The sequence below is a fragment of the Cervus elaphus genome, chromosome 9 (assembly GCF_910594005.1).
Source record: "Cervus elaphus chromosome 9, mCerEla1.1, whole genome shotgun sequence".
Lineage (NCBI taxonomy): Eukaryota > Metazoa > Chordata > Mammalia > Artiodactyla > Cervidae > Cervus > Cervus elaphus.
In genome coordinates, this window is record NC_057823.1 from 53,217,435 (window position 1) to 53,234,834 (window position 17,400).

General features: G+C 41.3%; 2 protein-coding genes and 1 non-coding gene across 6 annotated transcripts in view; 2 read left to right on the forward strand and 1 right to left on the reverse strand.

Moving 5' to 3' along the window:
* Positions 1–17,400, forward strand: part of LOC122700236 (protocadherin alpha-2-like) — a 165,882-nt gene that overhangs the window by 12,137 nt on the left and 136,345 nt on the right.
* LOC122700233 (protocadherin alpha-C2) overlaps positions 1–17,400 on the forward strand; it is a 190,562-nt gene that overhangs the window by 5,556 nt on the left and 167,606 nt on the right. For 2 of the 4 annotated variants that reach the window (XM_043912981.1, XM_043912985.1), the window contains exon 1: positions 12,499–14,986. The exons of 1 other annotated variant lie outside the window; for it this stretch is intronic. In XM_043912981.1, coding sequence (XP_043768916.1) covers positions 12,632–14,986 — 2,355 coding nt within the window. In that variant the 5' untranslated portion in view covers positions 12,499–12,631. Of the gene's footprint in view, positions 1–630; positions 3,185–12,498; positions 14,987–17,400 lie in introns of those variants that run through there. One more of the 4 variants, XM_043912980.1, reaches the window with a different exon arrangement.
* On the reverse strand, positions 9,305–9,411 carry LOC122701074. The gene has a single exon (XR_006342924.1). It is a non-coding gene; the product is annotated as a U6 spliceosomal RNA (small nuclear RNA).

Here is a 17,400-nt window from a genome sequence, read left to right on the forward strand (position 1 = left end):
ATTTGGAATACTTTCCAACACAAATTGTATACTGCAATATCTTACTTTCCTGTTAAAGCTTCATTGCCCTCCACCCTTAGATTATTTAAGGAAGACTCTCAATTATTTGATGATGGTCTTTGCTTCCTTTTTTGAGTATTTTTTGAAATTCCCTTTCAATTACCTATTTCTGAGATCAGAGTTTTCCTAGAGATGTATTCTCTGAAGTCTTCAATAACCAGAATGTAAAATCCAATGATGAATAGTGTCATCATTAATAATTACCTTCCTTCACTCTCAGGAACACAAAAATGTCACAGATTTTCCTAGTCAACACTTTGCCAACTGTATAAAGTGTTATGTTAACTATAGCTGGGTCTCTGTAAATACTTAAAACTTGTATGGAAAAAGTATTGCCACTGAAGTGAAATCTGCTCCTGTGGTGAAACTAAGGATCACAGTCAGTCAGTAGCGCAAAATGTGTACTGCAGTAGTATAAAATGTGATTCTATTCTCCAAGGGCATTAAAATCCACGGAAAGGCAGAAAGAAAAATGAAGACTTAACAGTTCTTAGTATGGAGTTCCAGAATCTGTTACTTACGGTTTTGAGCCACATGATGTCGCTCTGTACCATAAAATAGATACCATAAAGCAAAGAAAGAAAGAAAGAAAGAAATCCCTCCTGTTCTTATTCTAAAGAAGCTGCATCCACCACTGAAAAAATGGAGGCTGCAATGGCACTGGACTGAACGGTCAGGAGGTAGTGCTTCGTTTGGAAACAAGACCCTCTTCATGAGAACAAAACACTGAGGACATGAGATGGAGTTTTCCTGGGGAACTGGCCAGGAATACCGGCGTCTGCTGCTCTCAATTCTGTTCCTCGCAGCCTGGAAGGCCGGGAGCGGCCAGGTCCGCTATTCTGTCCTGGAAGAGGCCAAACACGGTACCTTTGTGGGCCGAATCGCTCAGGACCTGGGGTTGGAGCTGGCGGAACTGGTGCCGCGCCTGTTCCGTGTGTCATCCAAAGGCCGCGGGGACCTTCTGGAGGTTAATCTGCAGAGTGGCATTTTGTTTGTGAATTCTCGGATCGACCGGGAGGAGCTGTGCGGGCGGAGAGCAGAGTGCAGCATCCACCTGGAGGTGATCGTGGACCGGCCGCTGCAGGTGTTCCATGTGGAGGTGGAGGTGAAGGACATTAACGACAATCCTCCCGTGTTCCCAGGAACACAAAAGATTCTGTTTATGGCTGAATCCAGGCCGCTTGACTCTCGATTTCCACTAGAGGGCGCCTCTGATGCAGACATTGGCGCCAACGCTCTGCTGACTTACAGGCTGGGTCCCAATGAATATTTCTCGTTGGAAAAACCATCCGATGAGGAGCGGGTAAAACGTCTTGGGCTAGTATTAAGGAAACCTTTAGACAGAGAAGAAGCTCCGGAGATTTTTGTAGTGCTTACCGCCTCTGATGGCGGCAAACCTGAGCTGACTGGCACTGTTCAATTACTCGTCAGAGTGCTGGACGCCAACGACAACGCCCCAACTTTCGACAGAACAATCTATGAAGTGAAATTACTAGAAAACGTTCCTGACGGAACGTTGGTAATTAAACTTAACGCCTCAGATTTAGACGAAGGCTTGAATGGGAATATTATTTATTCATTCTCAGCTGATATTTTACCCACTGTGAAATCCAAATTCTACATGGATCCAATTACTGGGGAAATTATGGTAAAGGGATATATTGATTTTGAAGAAACCAAATCCTATGAAATTCTTGTAGAGGCCATTGATAAGGGGCAGCCGCCACTTTCTGGCCATTGTACAGTTATGGTGGAAGTTGAAGACACCAATGATAATGCCCCAGTAATGGAATTCAAATTCTTGTCACTCCCAATTAGGGAAGACGCTCCACTGGGCACCGTCATCGCCTTGATAAGTGTGTCTGACCTCGACTCCAGTGTCAATGGGCAGGTGACTTGTACCCTATCGCCCCACGTCCCTTTCAGGCTGGTGTCCACCTTCAGGAACTACTATTCACTCGTTTTGGACAGCACCTTGGATCGCGAGAAAGTGTCGGTCTATAAATTGGTGGTGACCGCTCAAGACGGGGGGTCGCCTTCCTTGTTCACCACAGCCAGCGTGTCCGTGGAGGTGGCCGACGTGAACGACAACGCGCCCGCGTTCCCGCAGCCCGAGTACACCGTGTTCGTGAAGGAGAACAACCCGCCCGGCTGCCACATCTTCACCGTGTCGGCGCGAGACGCGGACGCGCAGGAGAACGCGCTGGTGTCCTACTCACTGGTGGAGCGGCGGGTGGGCGAGCGCGCGCTGTCGAGCTACGTGTCGGTGCACGCGGAGAGCGGCAAGGTGTACGCGCTGCAGCCGCTGGACCACGAGGAGCTGGAGCTGCTGCAGTTCCAGGTGAGCGCGCGCGACGCGGGCGTGCCGCCCCTGGGCAGCAACGTGACGCTGCAGGTGTTCGTGCTGGACGAGAACGACAACGCGCCTGCGCTGCTGCCGCCCGGGCCAGGCGGAGGACCCAGCGCGGTGAGCCAGGTGGTGTCGAGGTCGGTGGACGCGGGCCACGTGGTGGCGAAGGTGCGCGCGGTGGACGCGGACTCGGGCTACAACGCGTGGCTGTCGTACGAGCTGCAGCCGGCGGCGGGTGGCGCGCGCATCCCGTTCCGCGTGGGGCTGTACAGCGGCGAGATCAGCACGACGCGCGCCCTGGACGAGGCGGACGCGCCGCGCCAGCGCCTGCTGGTGCTGGTGAAGGACCACGGCGAGCCGGCGCTGACGGCCACGGCCACCGTGCTGCTGTCGCTGGAGGACAGCGGCCAGGCGCCCAAGGCCTCTTCGCGGGCGTTGTCTGGTGCAGCTGGCGCAGAGACGGCGTTAGTGGATGTGAACGTGTACCTGATCGTCGCCATCTGCGCGGTGTCCAGCCTGTTGGTGCTCACGCTGCTGCTGTACACGGCGCTGCGGTGCTCGGCGCCGCCCAGCGAGGGCGCGTGCGGGCCGGTGAAGCCCAGGCTGGTGTGCTCCAGCGCGGTGGGGAGCTGGTCTTACTCGCAGGAGAGGCGGCAGAGAGTGTGCTCTGGGGAGGGGCCGCCCAAGACCGACCTCATGGCCTTCAGTCCCAGCGTTCCGGACTCTGGGGACAGAGAGGATCAGCAGCCAGCAACTGTGGATTCTCTTTCAAAGGTTAGTTTATAAATATCCTTATTTACTCTGAAGTCTCGGTATTCTTTAATTCTTTCAATTTCTTCTTAATTAAAAATTTCTCAAAACTAAATTTCTCTGAACTAAATTTGTTTACTTTTTCTTTCATCCCCTTTTAAACTAAAATCTTTTAGAGTAATAGGACAACAAGGTAATACTTGTTTTATTGTTTTTAATATTTATTATTCAATGCATATTTATATAACTAGTGTTATAAATTTTGTGATTTCTATCTTCATCTTTATTTTCTGTTGTAATTAACTTTTAGAAAGCATTTTCTTGTTATTTGCCTATAAATCATTGAAAAGTACACAGAATACTACAGCTTAATCAACTATTTGAAAGTGAAAACTGTTACCTTCACTCCAGAGGACACTCAAATGTACCTCCCAAATGTCTTTCCCCTCTTCCCCTCATATGTAGCCATAGTTTTAATTTTATAGCTGATTAATTTTTACCTGCTTCTTGAATTTTTCTAAATGGAATTGCACAAAATGTGTTGTATGTGTGCTTGTTTCTGTGTTCTTCATATTTATCATTCACTATTCTGTGGAATCATCCATATTGCCCTAAGTACTTGGAGTTAATTTAATTTATTATCTCTAATAGTTTTTTCTTTCTCTAGTATGTTTTATGGACAGGGTATGCGTTATTCTGTTGAGAATTTCACATTATTTCTCTTTGTATGTGTTTTACCTAATGCTGCCATCAATAGTTTGTAAAGTTTTCAGTGCCTATTTACAAACTTTTCTGTATTATTTAGCTAGGATGGAGATTAGTGGAACATAGGCTCTGTACTTATCTTCTCCTTTAATTGATCAGTTTAGTGGCTCAATCATGACTCTTTGCCACCCCATGGACTACAGCAAGCCAGACTTCCCTGTCCTTTACTAGCTCCCAGAGCTTGCTCATACTGATGTCCATTGAGTTGGTGATGCCATCCAACCATCTCATCCTCTGTCTTCCCCTTCTCCTCCTGCCCTCAATCTTTCCCAGCATCAGGGTCTTTTCAAATGAGTCAGCCATTTGCATCAGGCCAAACTATTGGAGTTTCAGCTTCAGCATCAGTCCCTCCAATGAATATTCAGGACTGATTTCCTTTAGATAATTGGTTTGATTGGTTTGATATCCTTGCAGTCCAGGGGACTCTCAAGAGTCTTCTCCAACACCACAGTTCAAAAGCATCAATTCTTTGGTGCTCAGCTTTCTTTATAGTCCAACTATCACATCCATACATGACTACTGGAAAAAATCATAGCTTTGACTAGATGGACCTTTGTTGGCAGGGTAATGTCTTTGCTTTTTAATATGCTCTCCAGGGTGGTCATAGCTTTTCTTCCAAGGAGCAAGCATCTTTTAATTTCATGGCTGCAGTCACCATCTGCGGTGATTTTGGAGCACCCCAAAGTAAAGTCTGTCACTGTTTCTATTGTTTCCCCATCTATTTGCCATGAAGTGATGGGACCAGATGCCATGATCTTTCTTAGTTTTCTGAATGTTGAGTTTTAAGCCAGCTTTTTCACTCTCCTCTTTCACTTTGATCAGGAGGCTCTTGAGTTCTTCTTTGCTTTCTGCCATAAGGGTGGCGTCATCTGCGTGTCTGAGTTTATTGGTATTTCTCCTGGCAATCTTGATTCCAGCTTGTACTTCATCCAGCCTGGCATTTCGCATGATGTACTCTGCATATGAGTTAAATGAGCAGGGTGACAATATACAACATTGACATACTCCTTTCCCAATTTGGAACGAGTCTGTTGTTCCATGTCCATTTCTAACTTTTGCTTCTTGACCTGCATACAGATTTCTCAGGAGGCAGGTCAGGTGGTCTGGTATTCTCCTCTCTTTAAGAACTTTTCACATTTTGTTGTGACCCACACAATCAAAGGCTTTGGCATAGCCAATAAAGCAGAAATAGATGTTTTTCTGGAACTCTCTTCCTTTTTTGATGATCCAATGGATGTTGGCAATCTGATCTCTGGTTCCTCTGCCTTTTCTATATCCAGCTTGAACATCTGGAAGTTCATGGTTCACATACTGTTGAAGCCTGGCTTGAAGAATTTTGAGCATTACTTTGCTAGTGTGGGAGATGAGTGCAATTGTATGGTAGTTTGAGCATTCTTTGGCATTGCCTTTCTTTGGGATTGGAATGGAAACTGACCTCTTCCAGTCCTGTGGCTGCTGCTGAGTTTTCCAAATTTGCTGGCATATTGGGTGCAGCACTTTCACAGCATCATCTTTTAGGATTTGAAATAGCTCAACTGGAATTCCATCAGCTCCAGTAGCTTTGTTCGTAGTGATGCTTCCTAAGGCCCACTTGACTTTGCACTCCAGGATGTCTGGGTCTAGGTGAGTGATCACAGCATTGTGGTTATCTGGGTCATGAAGATCTTTTTTGTACAGTTCTTCTGTGTATTCTTGCCACCTCTTCTTAATATCTTCTGCTTCTGTTAGGTCCATACCATTTCTGTCCTTTAGTGTCCCCACCTTTGTATGAGATGTTCCCTTGGTATCACTAATTGATAATGTCAATCAATTGGTATCTTTAATTGATGTCAATTTCCCCAAATGCTTTTACCTGTTCACACTTTTGCTAGTTCTGTATGTTTCAGTTGCTCTTCATCATCTGGAAAGCTTGGCATTGTTAATTTACATTGTTGCCAGTTTGCTTGATGTGCTTATGTTTCCCAATTTATAATTGAGGTTGAGCACATTTTTGTATTATTATTGGCCATTTTAATATCCCATTCTGTGCAATAACTGTTCAAATCTTCTGCCTATTTTCCTATTCTGTTATTCAGTAGAAGAATCTACTGTTTTTAAAATTAATTTTTGGCTGTACTGGGTCTTCATTGGTGTACCTAGGGTTTCTCTAGGTTTGGTGAGGGGGGCTACTCTCTAGTTGCAGTGCATGGGCTTCTCATTGTACTGGCTTCTCTTGTTGGAGAGTACAAACCCTAGAGCACTAGGGCTTCAGTAGTTGAGGTGCATGGGCTTATTTGCTCTGTGGCATGTAGAATCTTCCCGGACCAGGGATCCAACTCACAACCCCTGCATTGGCAGGCAGACTCTCAACTCTGGACTACCAAGGAAGTTCCTTCTACTTCTTTTTGAAAAGTTTTATGTTCTGGATATGACCCCTTTCTTGATTTTCTGCATTGTTGCACACTGTGACTTGTCTTTTCATTCTTTTGTCATTTGGTGAATAGTAATTTTCATTTTAGTTAATTTATCATTTTTTTTATCATTTAGTTCAATTTATCATTTTTTTTATTCTTGATTCTATTCTCTGAAGATAATTTCTTGTGTCTTTTGTTTTCTTGTTTGCATTACATATGCAATCAATTTTAATTTTTTGTCTTTGCTGAGACCCAAGGATCAAGCTTAACTTTTGCCAAACATGTTCATCTGAGGCAAGACCATTAAAAAAAAATTTAGTTCCATAGTTGTTCCTTAAATAATCATAGTCTTCTTGCTTTTGTTTTTCTAATCAATTTGATTGTTTTTTCCATTAATGTCATGCTGTCTCTTTAATTTCAACCTAGATTTGTATATTAATTCCATAAAAACAACTTGGTGAGCTATTGATTTGGATTGCATTGTATCTATTGTGATAATATATAATTATCCTGATAATTTTGTCAGGATAATTAGCTATATTAGCCTGATAATTCTGTACTGAGTTCTGGGTATTGTACATGAAACCAGTTGACATCTTTACAATAATGAGACATTCACTTCATGAGCATGCTCTATTTATCTAAATAACCTACAATGGTTCTTAATATTTTATAATTTCCTGTGTAGAGGTCCTATTCATCTTTTATAAGATTTATTCTTAGATAATTTCCATTTGTGATCATAATACATATCAGCTCTAAGTTTAAATTATTTTCTTTAATAATGGTACATATGAGGAAATTCCCTGGTGGTCTAGTGGTTAGGACTCTGTACTTTCCCTCCTGAGGGCCCAGGTTAAATCCCTGGTTGGGGAACTAAAGAAGAAATTATTTTATATTTCTTTTAGTGGTGGTAAAGAATTCTCTAATATTTAGTATATGAGAAATATGCTTATTTTGCCAGCACTTCTGAAAAATAGTTTTGTTGAGTATCAAGTTCTGGGTTGTAACTTGTTTCCCCCCACCCTATTGCTTTTAAGATTACATTCCATAGTCTTTTGAGAAGATGGCTGTCAAGTTTATTGTTCAGGTAGTAAAACCTTTTTTTCCCTGTCTAGCTGGTTTGTAAAATTTTTCTTTGTTTTTTATTTTCAAGGGCTTTATGCTCGGTTTTAGTTTTCTTTGGTTTTTATCTTGTTTGCAGTTTTTAAAGCTTCTTGAATATGTGGTTTGATGTCTTTCATCTGTATAGGGAAAATTCCAGCAGTCTGCCTTTGATGATTGCTTCTGCCTCATGTTTTTCTCTCTTTCTCTACTTTAAGTCAAGGAATAGGTGTGTTAAATCTTTTCACCATATCTCTTATATCTTTTATGCCCCCCTCTATTTTTTTCAGCATCATTTTTGCTATTACCTGATGGATATTTTATTCTGACAATCTTCTACTTCAGCAAATTTCTCTTCTTAAGTCATCAGTTGAATCTAAACTTTGATTATTATCTTTTTTAGCTTTAGAATTATAATTTTCCTTTAAAATATAGATTATATTTTTCTGGTGAAATAATTTATTATGTATTTGTTTTGGTACCTTAATTACAGTTTATTTATGGTCTGTCACATCAGTGTAATAATCGGATCATCTGTTTGTGGTTTTTTTTTTTTTTAATTTATTTTTTTATTTTTTCAGTGGGTTTTGTCATACATTGACATGAATCAGCAATAGATTTACACGTATTCCCCATCCCGATCCCCCCTCCCCCCCCCCTCTCCACCCGATTCCTCTGGGTCTTCCCAGTGCACCAGGTTCGAGCACTTGTCTCATGCATCCCACCTGGGCTGGTGACCTGTTTCACCATAGATAATATACATGCTGTTCTTTCACAACATCCCACCCTCACCTTCTCCCACAGAGTTCAAAAGTCTGTTCTGTACTTGTGTCTCTTTTTCTGTTTTGCATATAGGGTTGTCGTTACCATCTTTCTAAATTCCATATATATGTGTTAGTATGCTGTAATGTTCTTTATCTTTCTGGCTTACTTCACTCTGTATAATGGGCTCCAGTTTCATCCATCTCATTAGAACTGGTTCAAATGAATTCTTTTTAACGGCTGAGTAATATTCCATGGTGTATATGTACCACAGCTTCTTTATCCATTCATCTGCTGATGGGCATCTAGGTTGCTTCCATGTCCTGGCTATTATAAACAGTGCTGCGATGAACATTGGGGTGCATGTGTCTCTTTCAGATCTGGTTTCCTCAGTGTGTATGCCCAGAAGTGGGATTGCTGAGTCATATGGCAGTTCTATTTCCAGTTTTTAAAGAAATCTCCACACTGTTCTCCATAGCGGCTGTACTAGTTTGCATTCCCACCAACAGTGGAAGAGGGTTCCCTTTTCTCCACACCCTCTCCAGCATTTATTGCTTGTAGACTTTTGGATAGCAGCCATCCTGACTGGTGTGTAATGGTACCTCATTGTGGTTTTGATTTGCATTTCTCTGATAATGAGTGATGTTGAGCATCTTTTCATGTGTTTGTTAGCCATCTGTATGTCTTCTTTGGAGAAATGTCTGTTTAGTTCTTTGGCCCATTTTTTGATTGGGTCATTTATTTTTCTGGAATTGAGCTTCAAGAGTTGCTTGTATATTTTTGAGATTAATCCTTTGTCTGTTTCTTCATTTGCTATTATTTTCTCCCAATTGTTCATTTTTTCTCGTGATTCTCTTTCTTGGTAAGCCTGATAATTTTGTATTGAATTCTGGGTATTGTACATGAGAAGCTGTAACTATTCTAGATGTAGTTATATTACTCTAGAGATGGATACATAATTTACAAATACCTGATAGATAGGCATTTAGAAATTTATGGAAAAGTTTGAATTAAGGTAAATATATCTTTTCCTTTTTTATCTTCTACAGTGATGTCTGTCATTACAAATCTTCTGAACATTTTATTTTATTTTATTTTTTTCTGTTTTTTTTTTTTTTCTAAAAATATGGAACGCTTCACGAATTTGCGTGTCATCCTTGCGCAGGGGCCATGCTAATCTTCTCTGTATCGATCCAATTTCAGTATATGTGCTGCCGAAGCGAGCACTGAACATTTTATTTTTATCTCTTCTACCTTATCCAAGGTCTATTTTGTAGTCTCATACAAAGTTAATAGAATAAGGATTTTGTACTTTATTTTAACCCTTTTTCTGTCCTCCTTTCCTCTTTCCTTTGTTCATAAGAACCAAGCTTACTGAATTTATTTATTTATTTTTTGCTGTTTAGTTTCCCTCCTTCTTTTTCACCCTGGATATTTACTAATGCTTTAAGAATCTTGCATCTCATCATGTTTCCACTCACTTGGCCTAGAATTTTAAAAGAGATGACCTCAGAGGTTGTAATTTCTTTCAATTTAATGACTGAATTGTGGCCTGGAGACACACACAAAAAATTGAGGCCATATGAATATTATTATGAATGCATAGAATAGAACCAAAAGTGCTTGAATTTAGCTCATTGTCTCTTTCCACTTTTAAATGAGCTCATTGGGAATAATGAAGGCAAGAGGATTGTGAGTAAAAACTATGCTTAATTTAGCTTCCTTATTCCCTCAGAGGTACTTTAAAATTACTGTCAGGTTTCCTCAGAATGTGTATATAACATAAATATTTTAGCACAATATTTTGTTGGGAGGCTGAACCATTACAAAAGTAATGTAAAAATGTGTACCATATGCATATTATGTGAGGTAATAGGATAAGTTATTTTTTACATATAATTAAACTTTTTGTTCATATTTGATGCAGGAGGATGAACTGTTTACAAACCTTTAAAAGATTGCTTCAATTTCACCTGTTACATCTCAGCAGTGTGGTAGACTTAGATAATTTTCTACACATAGGTGGGAAAATAGCTTATTAAAATTTTATTCTGGAGTTTTGCAGGAAATGAAAGTCATCTAGACTCCAATACAAAATTAAATTTTCTAGTGTACTGTCTTCCTGAATGTTCCGCAGTAAATTAAGTAGAGATACCTCAAAATACTATTTGGTTTCCTTAATCTAAATTCATTGTCAGGAAAGGAGTCTTAGTTCTGCCATGGGGCATACATAAGTATAACTGAAAATTTTCTAGAAACTATGTAATAATAATCTATAATATTTAATTGAAAGAATGGATTGGAAAAAGATTTAAAGAATTTTCTCTACTTATAGATTTTATGGAATTACAACTAAAGAGTCTATATTTGTTGAAAAAATAACCTCCAAAACAAGAGTTGAGCAATGAAAGACAAATGCAAGGGATAATTTTAAAACTCTGTAATCTAAAAGATATGAAGACAGTTCAAAAGCCAAGAGTCTTATTTTCTCCTGTATATATTTATGTGAAAAAATTACAAGCTGAAAGAAGCATATGATACTATTGATGGCATTTTCTCCATTGAGTGTATTTTTTAAAGTTTTAAATACTTACTGAAAATATTCTGTAAAATACTCTGCATGCATTGTTAATATCACACTATCAGTTGGCTTTTAAATACTTAATATTTACCTTTCTTAAGAGTAAATTTTTTTATTGTAGTTTTGTAGATCCACATCAATCATGGTTCCATAATAGAAGGTGAATCAACATTAACTGATGATATTTTCAACTCAGATATTATAATTTTTTCTTATAATATATTAAAATACTTTAAATTATCCTTATAAGTGACTATTAGATAAATAGCTCTGAAATTTGATTGCTGTTTAGCTTTTTTAGTGTTTGGATGTTCTGAATGCTAATAAATCTTTCAAAAACTAAAGGAAATGATAAATATACTCTTAAAGATTGTATCAGAAACAAATTCCATAACATTATCTGATGTCCTTACATTACTGTTTTGAATACTGAGAAGCAAGTTAATTTCAATTGACTTTGTATTTTCTAGTAATCTTATTTCTTTCCAAGCTAGTTTTTATAGTACCACTTTTCCATGTTTGCTTTATACATGGACACAAAATACATCTAATTCCACATATGACTTATACCAACATTAAAAAATGTGTTTGGAGCTTATGCTTTACATGTGAAGCATTAAGTAATAGAATTATTGATTTCCTGGCCCCTCTTATATTCACAAGAAAAGATAATTTTGTAATATTTAAGGAATTCTAGGAAGGTATATACTTAAGTAGAATGTTAAATTTTTTTAAGAGGAAATGTTGGTTTATTTTATATTGGCCATATTTATTAAGTGAAGTCCAAGTCCGTATAGCAAATAAAATGGAGCAGTGGAATGAGATGAAATTAACAGAGTTAACCTGTTAATAATGTGATTTCTTTCCATGTTTTAGTTTTTACTGGAACTCAAATATTTTATATAATAATATATCTCACAAACAACATTAGGATTTTGATTTGCTACATAAAAGAAAATATATATGCTTTCACAATTTATATCAATTGTGATTTATCAGTTATAGCAACTTGAAATGCTTGTCTGTATGCTGTGCTGTGCTAGATGTATTAAGTTGCAAATAGTGTCATGTCCACATTACAGTTTTTGAGTTAACACTAAAAGTAGGTAGGTAATATAGAGAAAAAGGAAATCAATAAATTTTCAGCAATTTGAAAATCAGACTTCCAAATGAACTCAGGCACAAATTCTATTCAAATAGCTTGTTACTTTGAAAATAACATCAACAAAAGCCAATATTAAATATTGCAAATAGGAATATAAACTTGTTTTGTGAGTGATATAAAGACTAGTGTACAAACATCCCATTAAAATAGTAGAGAAGAAAATCGGTAATTTTAGTAAGTAATATGTAAATACGGAAAGATATAAAAAATCTAAAACTTTTAAAGTCCATTAGGAACTATACAAACCCTAAATATACAGAATAGGCCAATACAAATCATGCTAGTAAAGATTGGGTGTCATAACTTGAGTAGTATTGATTCTGCAGTATTTTAATGAAACTTGATACATTTTATTAAAAATTTAATTATGTGTTTGATTAGAGATAAGGAATATAATGAGTCGTTGAAATTGGGAAATATTTAAAGAATGTAAGGTAAATAAAACATAACAAAGTAAAATAACTCCCTTTTCGTCCACATGATGGCGCTGGAAACCGCAAGTTCAGTTTCTTTTTTTTTAACAACAAAGGAACACAGCGAGTTTATTTTCCTGAGAAAGGAGGAAAAAGCCACTCCATTTTTTCACTCTGCTGCTGAAGCATAAATGGTGAGCAAATACGAAATTGTATAAAATTGGGAATTAAATTTCCAAGAGCTACATGGTAGTGCAATAGGTATTTGAAAGTTGATACAAATTTGCGATGGTATATTCTCAGAGAAAAAGTCGAGGATCTCAGCGCCTGCTGCTATCGCTTCTGCTCCTCGTAGCCTGGGAGTCGGGGATCGGCCAGGTCCACTACTCGGTCTCCGAGGAGGCCAAACACGGCACCTTCGTGGGCCGCATCGCCCAGGACCTGGGACTGGAGCTGGCAGAGCTGGTGCCTCGCCTGTTCCGGATTGCATCCAAAGGTCGCAGAGACCTTCTGGAGGTAAATTTGCAGAATGGCATTTTGTTTGTGAATTCTCGGATCGACCGGGAGGATCTGTGCGGGCGGAGAGCGGAATGCAGCATCCACCTGGAGGTGATCGTGGACCGGCCGTTGCAGGTGTTCCATGTGGAGGTGGAGGTGAAGGACATTAATGACAACCCTCCAAGGTTCTTGCGACAAGAACAAGCACTGTTTATACTCGAGTCAAGAAGAGCGGATTCCCGGTTTCCGCTAGAGGGCGCGTCTGATATGGATATCGGAAGAAACGCAGAATTGAGGTACAAGTTACAAGCAAATGAGTATTTTGACTTGGATGTTAAAACAAACGAAGAGGAAACAAACTTTTTAGAGCTAGTTTTGAAGAAACCAGTAGATAGGGAAGAAACGCAAGAACATCGTTTATTGCTGATTGCAATTGATGGAGGAAAACCTGAATTAACAGGTACAGTTCAGTTATTGGTCAGTGTTTTGGATGCGAATGATAATGCTCCAGAATTTGATAAATCAATTTATAATGTCAGATTATTGGAAAATGCACCGAATGGGACACTAGTTATTAAACTGAACGCCTCAGATGCAGATGAGGGCATTAATAAGGAAATAGTATATCTCTTTAACAATCTTGTTCTTGACAATGTAAAATCTAAATTTGCGATCAATTCTAATAGTGGGGAAATAACAGTTAAAGGAAAACTGGATTACGAAGACTGTAATTTATATGAAATTAATATTGATGCTGTTGATAAAAGTTCATTCCCATTAACTGGACACTGCAAAGTAATAGTGAAACTGTTGGATGAAAATGATAATATCCCAGAGATGGTCATAACCTCACTATCTCTGCCTGTGCAAGAGGACGCTCCACTGGGCACCGTCATTGCCCTGATCAGTCTATCAGATCTCGACTCTGGTGCCAATGGACAGGTGACCTGCTCTGTGACGCCTGATGTTCCTTTTAAGCTGGTGTCCACCTTCAAAAATTACTATTCATTGGTGCTGGACAGCGACTTGGATCGTGAGCGCTTGGCGAACTATGATGTGGTGCTGACTGCGAGGGATGGGGGCTCTCCTGCCTTGTCCACCACGACCAGCGTGTCCGTGGAGGTGGCCGACGTGAACGACAACGCGCCCGCGTTCGCGCAGCCCGAGTACACCGTGTTCGTGAAGGAAAACAACCCGCCCGGCTGCCACATCTTCACCGTGTCGGCGCGAGACGCGGACGCGCAGGAGAACGCGCTGGTGTCCTACTCGCTGGTGGAGCGGCGGGTGGGCGAGCGCGCGCTGTCGAGCTACGTGTCGGTGCACGCGGAGAGCGGCAAGGTGTACGCGCTGCAGCCGCTGGACCACGAGGAGCTGGAGCTGCTGCAGTTCCAGGTGAGCGCGCGCGACGCGGGCGTGCCGCCCCTGGGCAGCAACGTGACGCTGCAGGTGTTCGTGCTGGACGAGAACGACAACGCGCCTGCGCTGCTGCCGCCCGGGCCAGGCGGAGGACCCAGCGCGGTGAGCCAGGTGGTGTCGAGGTCGGTGGACGCGGGCCACGTGGTGGCGAAGGTGCGCGCGGTGGACGCGGACTCGGGCTACAACGCGTGGCTGTCGTACGAGCTGCAGCCGGCGGCGGGTGGCGCGCGCATCCCGTTCCGCGTGGGGCTGTACAGCGGCGAGATCAGCACGACGCGCGCCCTGGACGAGGCGGACGCGCCGCGCCAGCGCCTGCTGGTGCTGGTGAAGGACCACGGCGAGCCGGCGCTGACGGCCACGGCCACCGTGCTGCTGTCGCTGGAGGACAGCGGCCAGGCGCCCAAGGCCTCTTCGCGGGCGTTGTCTGGTGCAGCTGGCGCAGAGACGGCGTTAGTGGATGTGAACGTGTACCTGATCGTCGCCATCTGCGCGGTGTCCAGCCTGTTGGTGCTCACGCTGCTGCTGTACACGGCGCTGCGGTGCTCGGCGCCGCCCAGCGAGGGCGCGTGCGGGCCGGTGAAGCCCAGGCTGGTGTGCTCCAGCGCGGTGGGGAGCTGGTCTTACTCGCAGGAGAGGCGGCAGAGGGTGTGCTCTGGGGAGGGGCCGCCCAAGACCGACCTCATGGCCTTCAGTCCTTCCCTGCCTCAGGGTCCCATCTCTGTGGACACAGTGAGTCTCAAAAACTTTGTAGAATTTTTTCGTTATGTGCTACTGCTGCTAAATCGCTTCCGTCGTGTCCGACTCTGTGCGACCCCATAGACGGCAGCCCACCAGGCTCCCCCGTCCCTGGGATTCTCCAGGCAAGAGTACTGGAGTGGGTTGCCATTGCCTTCTCCAGATTTTCATTATGTATTTAATATTCTTTATCTTCTCTTTAAATTTTTAAAGTATGGCTTTGTAAGTAGTTATTGTATCCTTTTAGATATAAATTCTCATGGTACTAATTAATTTCTCTATACTTAACAGTTATGCTTAAAATTTACTTTGTTGAAGACAACTGCTTTGCACTATAGTGTTATTTCAGTAACAATGCCCTTTTTATGAGCTTTAAAGGCTTGAGTTAATGAACTGGTTTTCAGTTCACCATAGAAAATGTTTCCAGAAGTAAATTTTCAGTGAACATTTCAATTTTCAAATTTTAATAACTGTTATAGGAAGATACTTGTAAGGTACATTCTTGGTGTTATCATTTATTGTTAAAGTCCAGTATTGTAACTATACAGAAATATTGTAACACATCATGTCAACTTGCTTTTTTTCCCCTCCACTGACTATCCATTATTTGATTTTATTTGTTTGTTTTTGTTTGTTTGCAGTGGGTCTTCTTTGCTGCCCTTGGGCTCTCTCTAGTTTCTGAGAGTGCTACCCTCTAGTTGTGGTGCGCAGGCTTCTCATTGCTATGGCTTCTTTTGTTGTGGAGCATGGGCTTTAGGGTGCACGGGCCTTAGTAGTTGCTACTAGAGAGCTGTTTAGCCTGGGTTCAGTAATCATGGCCCACAGGCTTGCTCCAGGGCATGTGGGATCTTCCCCATCCAGGGATTGAACCTGTGTCCTCTCCATCGGCAGGTGGGTTCTTAACCACTAGACCACCAGGGAAGCCCCTATTTGAGTATTTTTGTTATACATATTGAATTAATTTTTCCAGTAATATTTGTGCATTGAATGACTCTTTCAAGTCTTGTTTAAATGTTAGCCTTGGCATGCTCATGGTGAGTTTGATACTTATAATTTGAAAATTTTAGCTCTAGTGGCTTAATTTTATTCATTTTTTATTATAAAATATATTTCATGATTTAAAATGTTTTAAAATGTGTCCATTCCACCTCCAACATCAAGCCACTTAATCAGTTCAGTTCAGTTCAGTCTCTCAGTCATGTCTGACTCTGCGACCCCATGGACTAGAGCATGCCAGGCCTCCCTGTCTATCACCAGCTCCCGGAGTCCACTCAAACTCATGTCCATTGAATCAGTGATGCCATCCAACCATCTCATCCTCTGTCTTCCCCTTCTCCACCTATCTTCAGTCTTTCCCAGCATCAGGGTCTTTTCCAATGAGTCAGTTCTTCACATCAAGTGGTCAAAGTATTGGAGTTTCAGCTTCAACATTAGTCCTTCCAAACAACACCCAGGACTGATCTCCTTTAGGATGGACTGGTTGGATTTCCTTGCAGTCCAAGGGACTCTCAAGAGTCTTCTCCAACACCACAGTTCAAAAGCATCAATTCTTCAGCACTCAGCTTTATAGTCCAACTCTCACATCCATACATGACTACTGGAAAAACCATAGCTTTGGCTAGATTGACCTTTGTTGGCAAAGTAATGTTTCTGCTTTTTAATATGCTGTCTTGGTTGGTCATAGTTTTTCTTCCAAGGAGCAAGTCTCTTTTCATTTCATGGCTGTATTTACCATCTGCAGTGATTTTGGAGCCCCCCAAAATAAAGTCTCTTATTGTTTCCATTGTTTACGGATCACATACTGTTGAAGCCTGGCTTGGAGAATTTTGCGTATTACTTTGCTAGTGTGTGAGATGAGTGCAATTGTGCAGTAGTTTGAACATTTTTTGGCATTGCCTTTCTTTGGGATTGGAATGAAAACCGACTTTTCCAATCCTTTGGCCACTGCTGAGTTTTCCAAATTTGCTGGTATATTGAGTGCAGCACTTTCATAGCATCATCTTTTAGGATATGAAATAGCTCAGATGAAATTTCATCACCTCCATTAGCTTTGTTCATAGTGCTGCTTCCCAAGACCCACTTGACTTCGCATTCCCAGATGTCTGGCTCTAGTCTAGTGATCGCACCAGCGTGGTTATCTGGGTCATGAAGATCTTTTTTGTATAGTTCTGCATATTCTTGCCACCTCTTTTTAATATTTTTTTCTTTGTTAGGTCCATACCATTTCTGTCCTTTATTGTGTCCATCTTTGCATGAAATGTTCCCTTAGTATCTCTTTTTCTTGAAGAGATCTCTAGTCTTTCCCTTTCTATTGTTTTCCTCTATTTCTTTGCATTGATCATTGAGGAAGGCTTTCCTATCTCTCCATGCTGTTCTTTGGAACTCTGCATTCAGCTGCTTATATCATT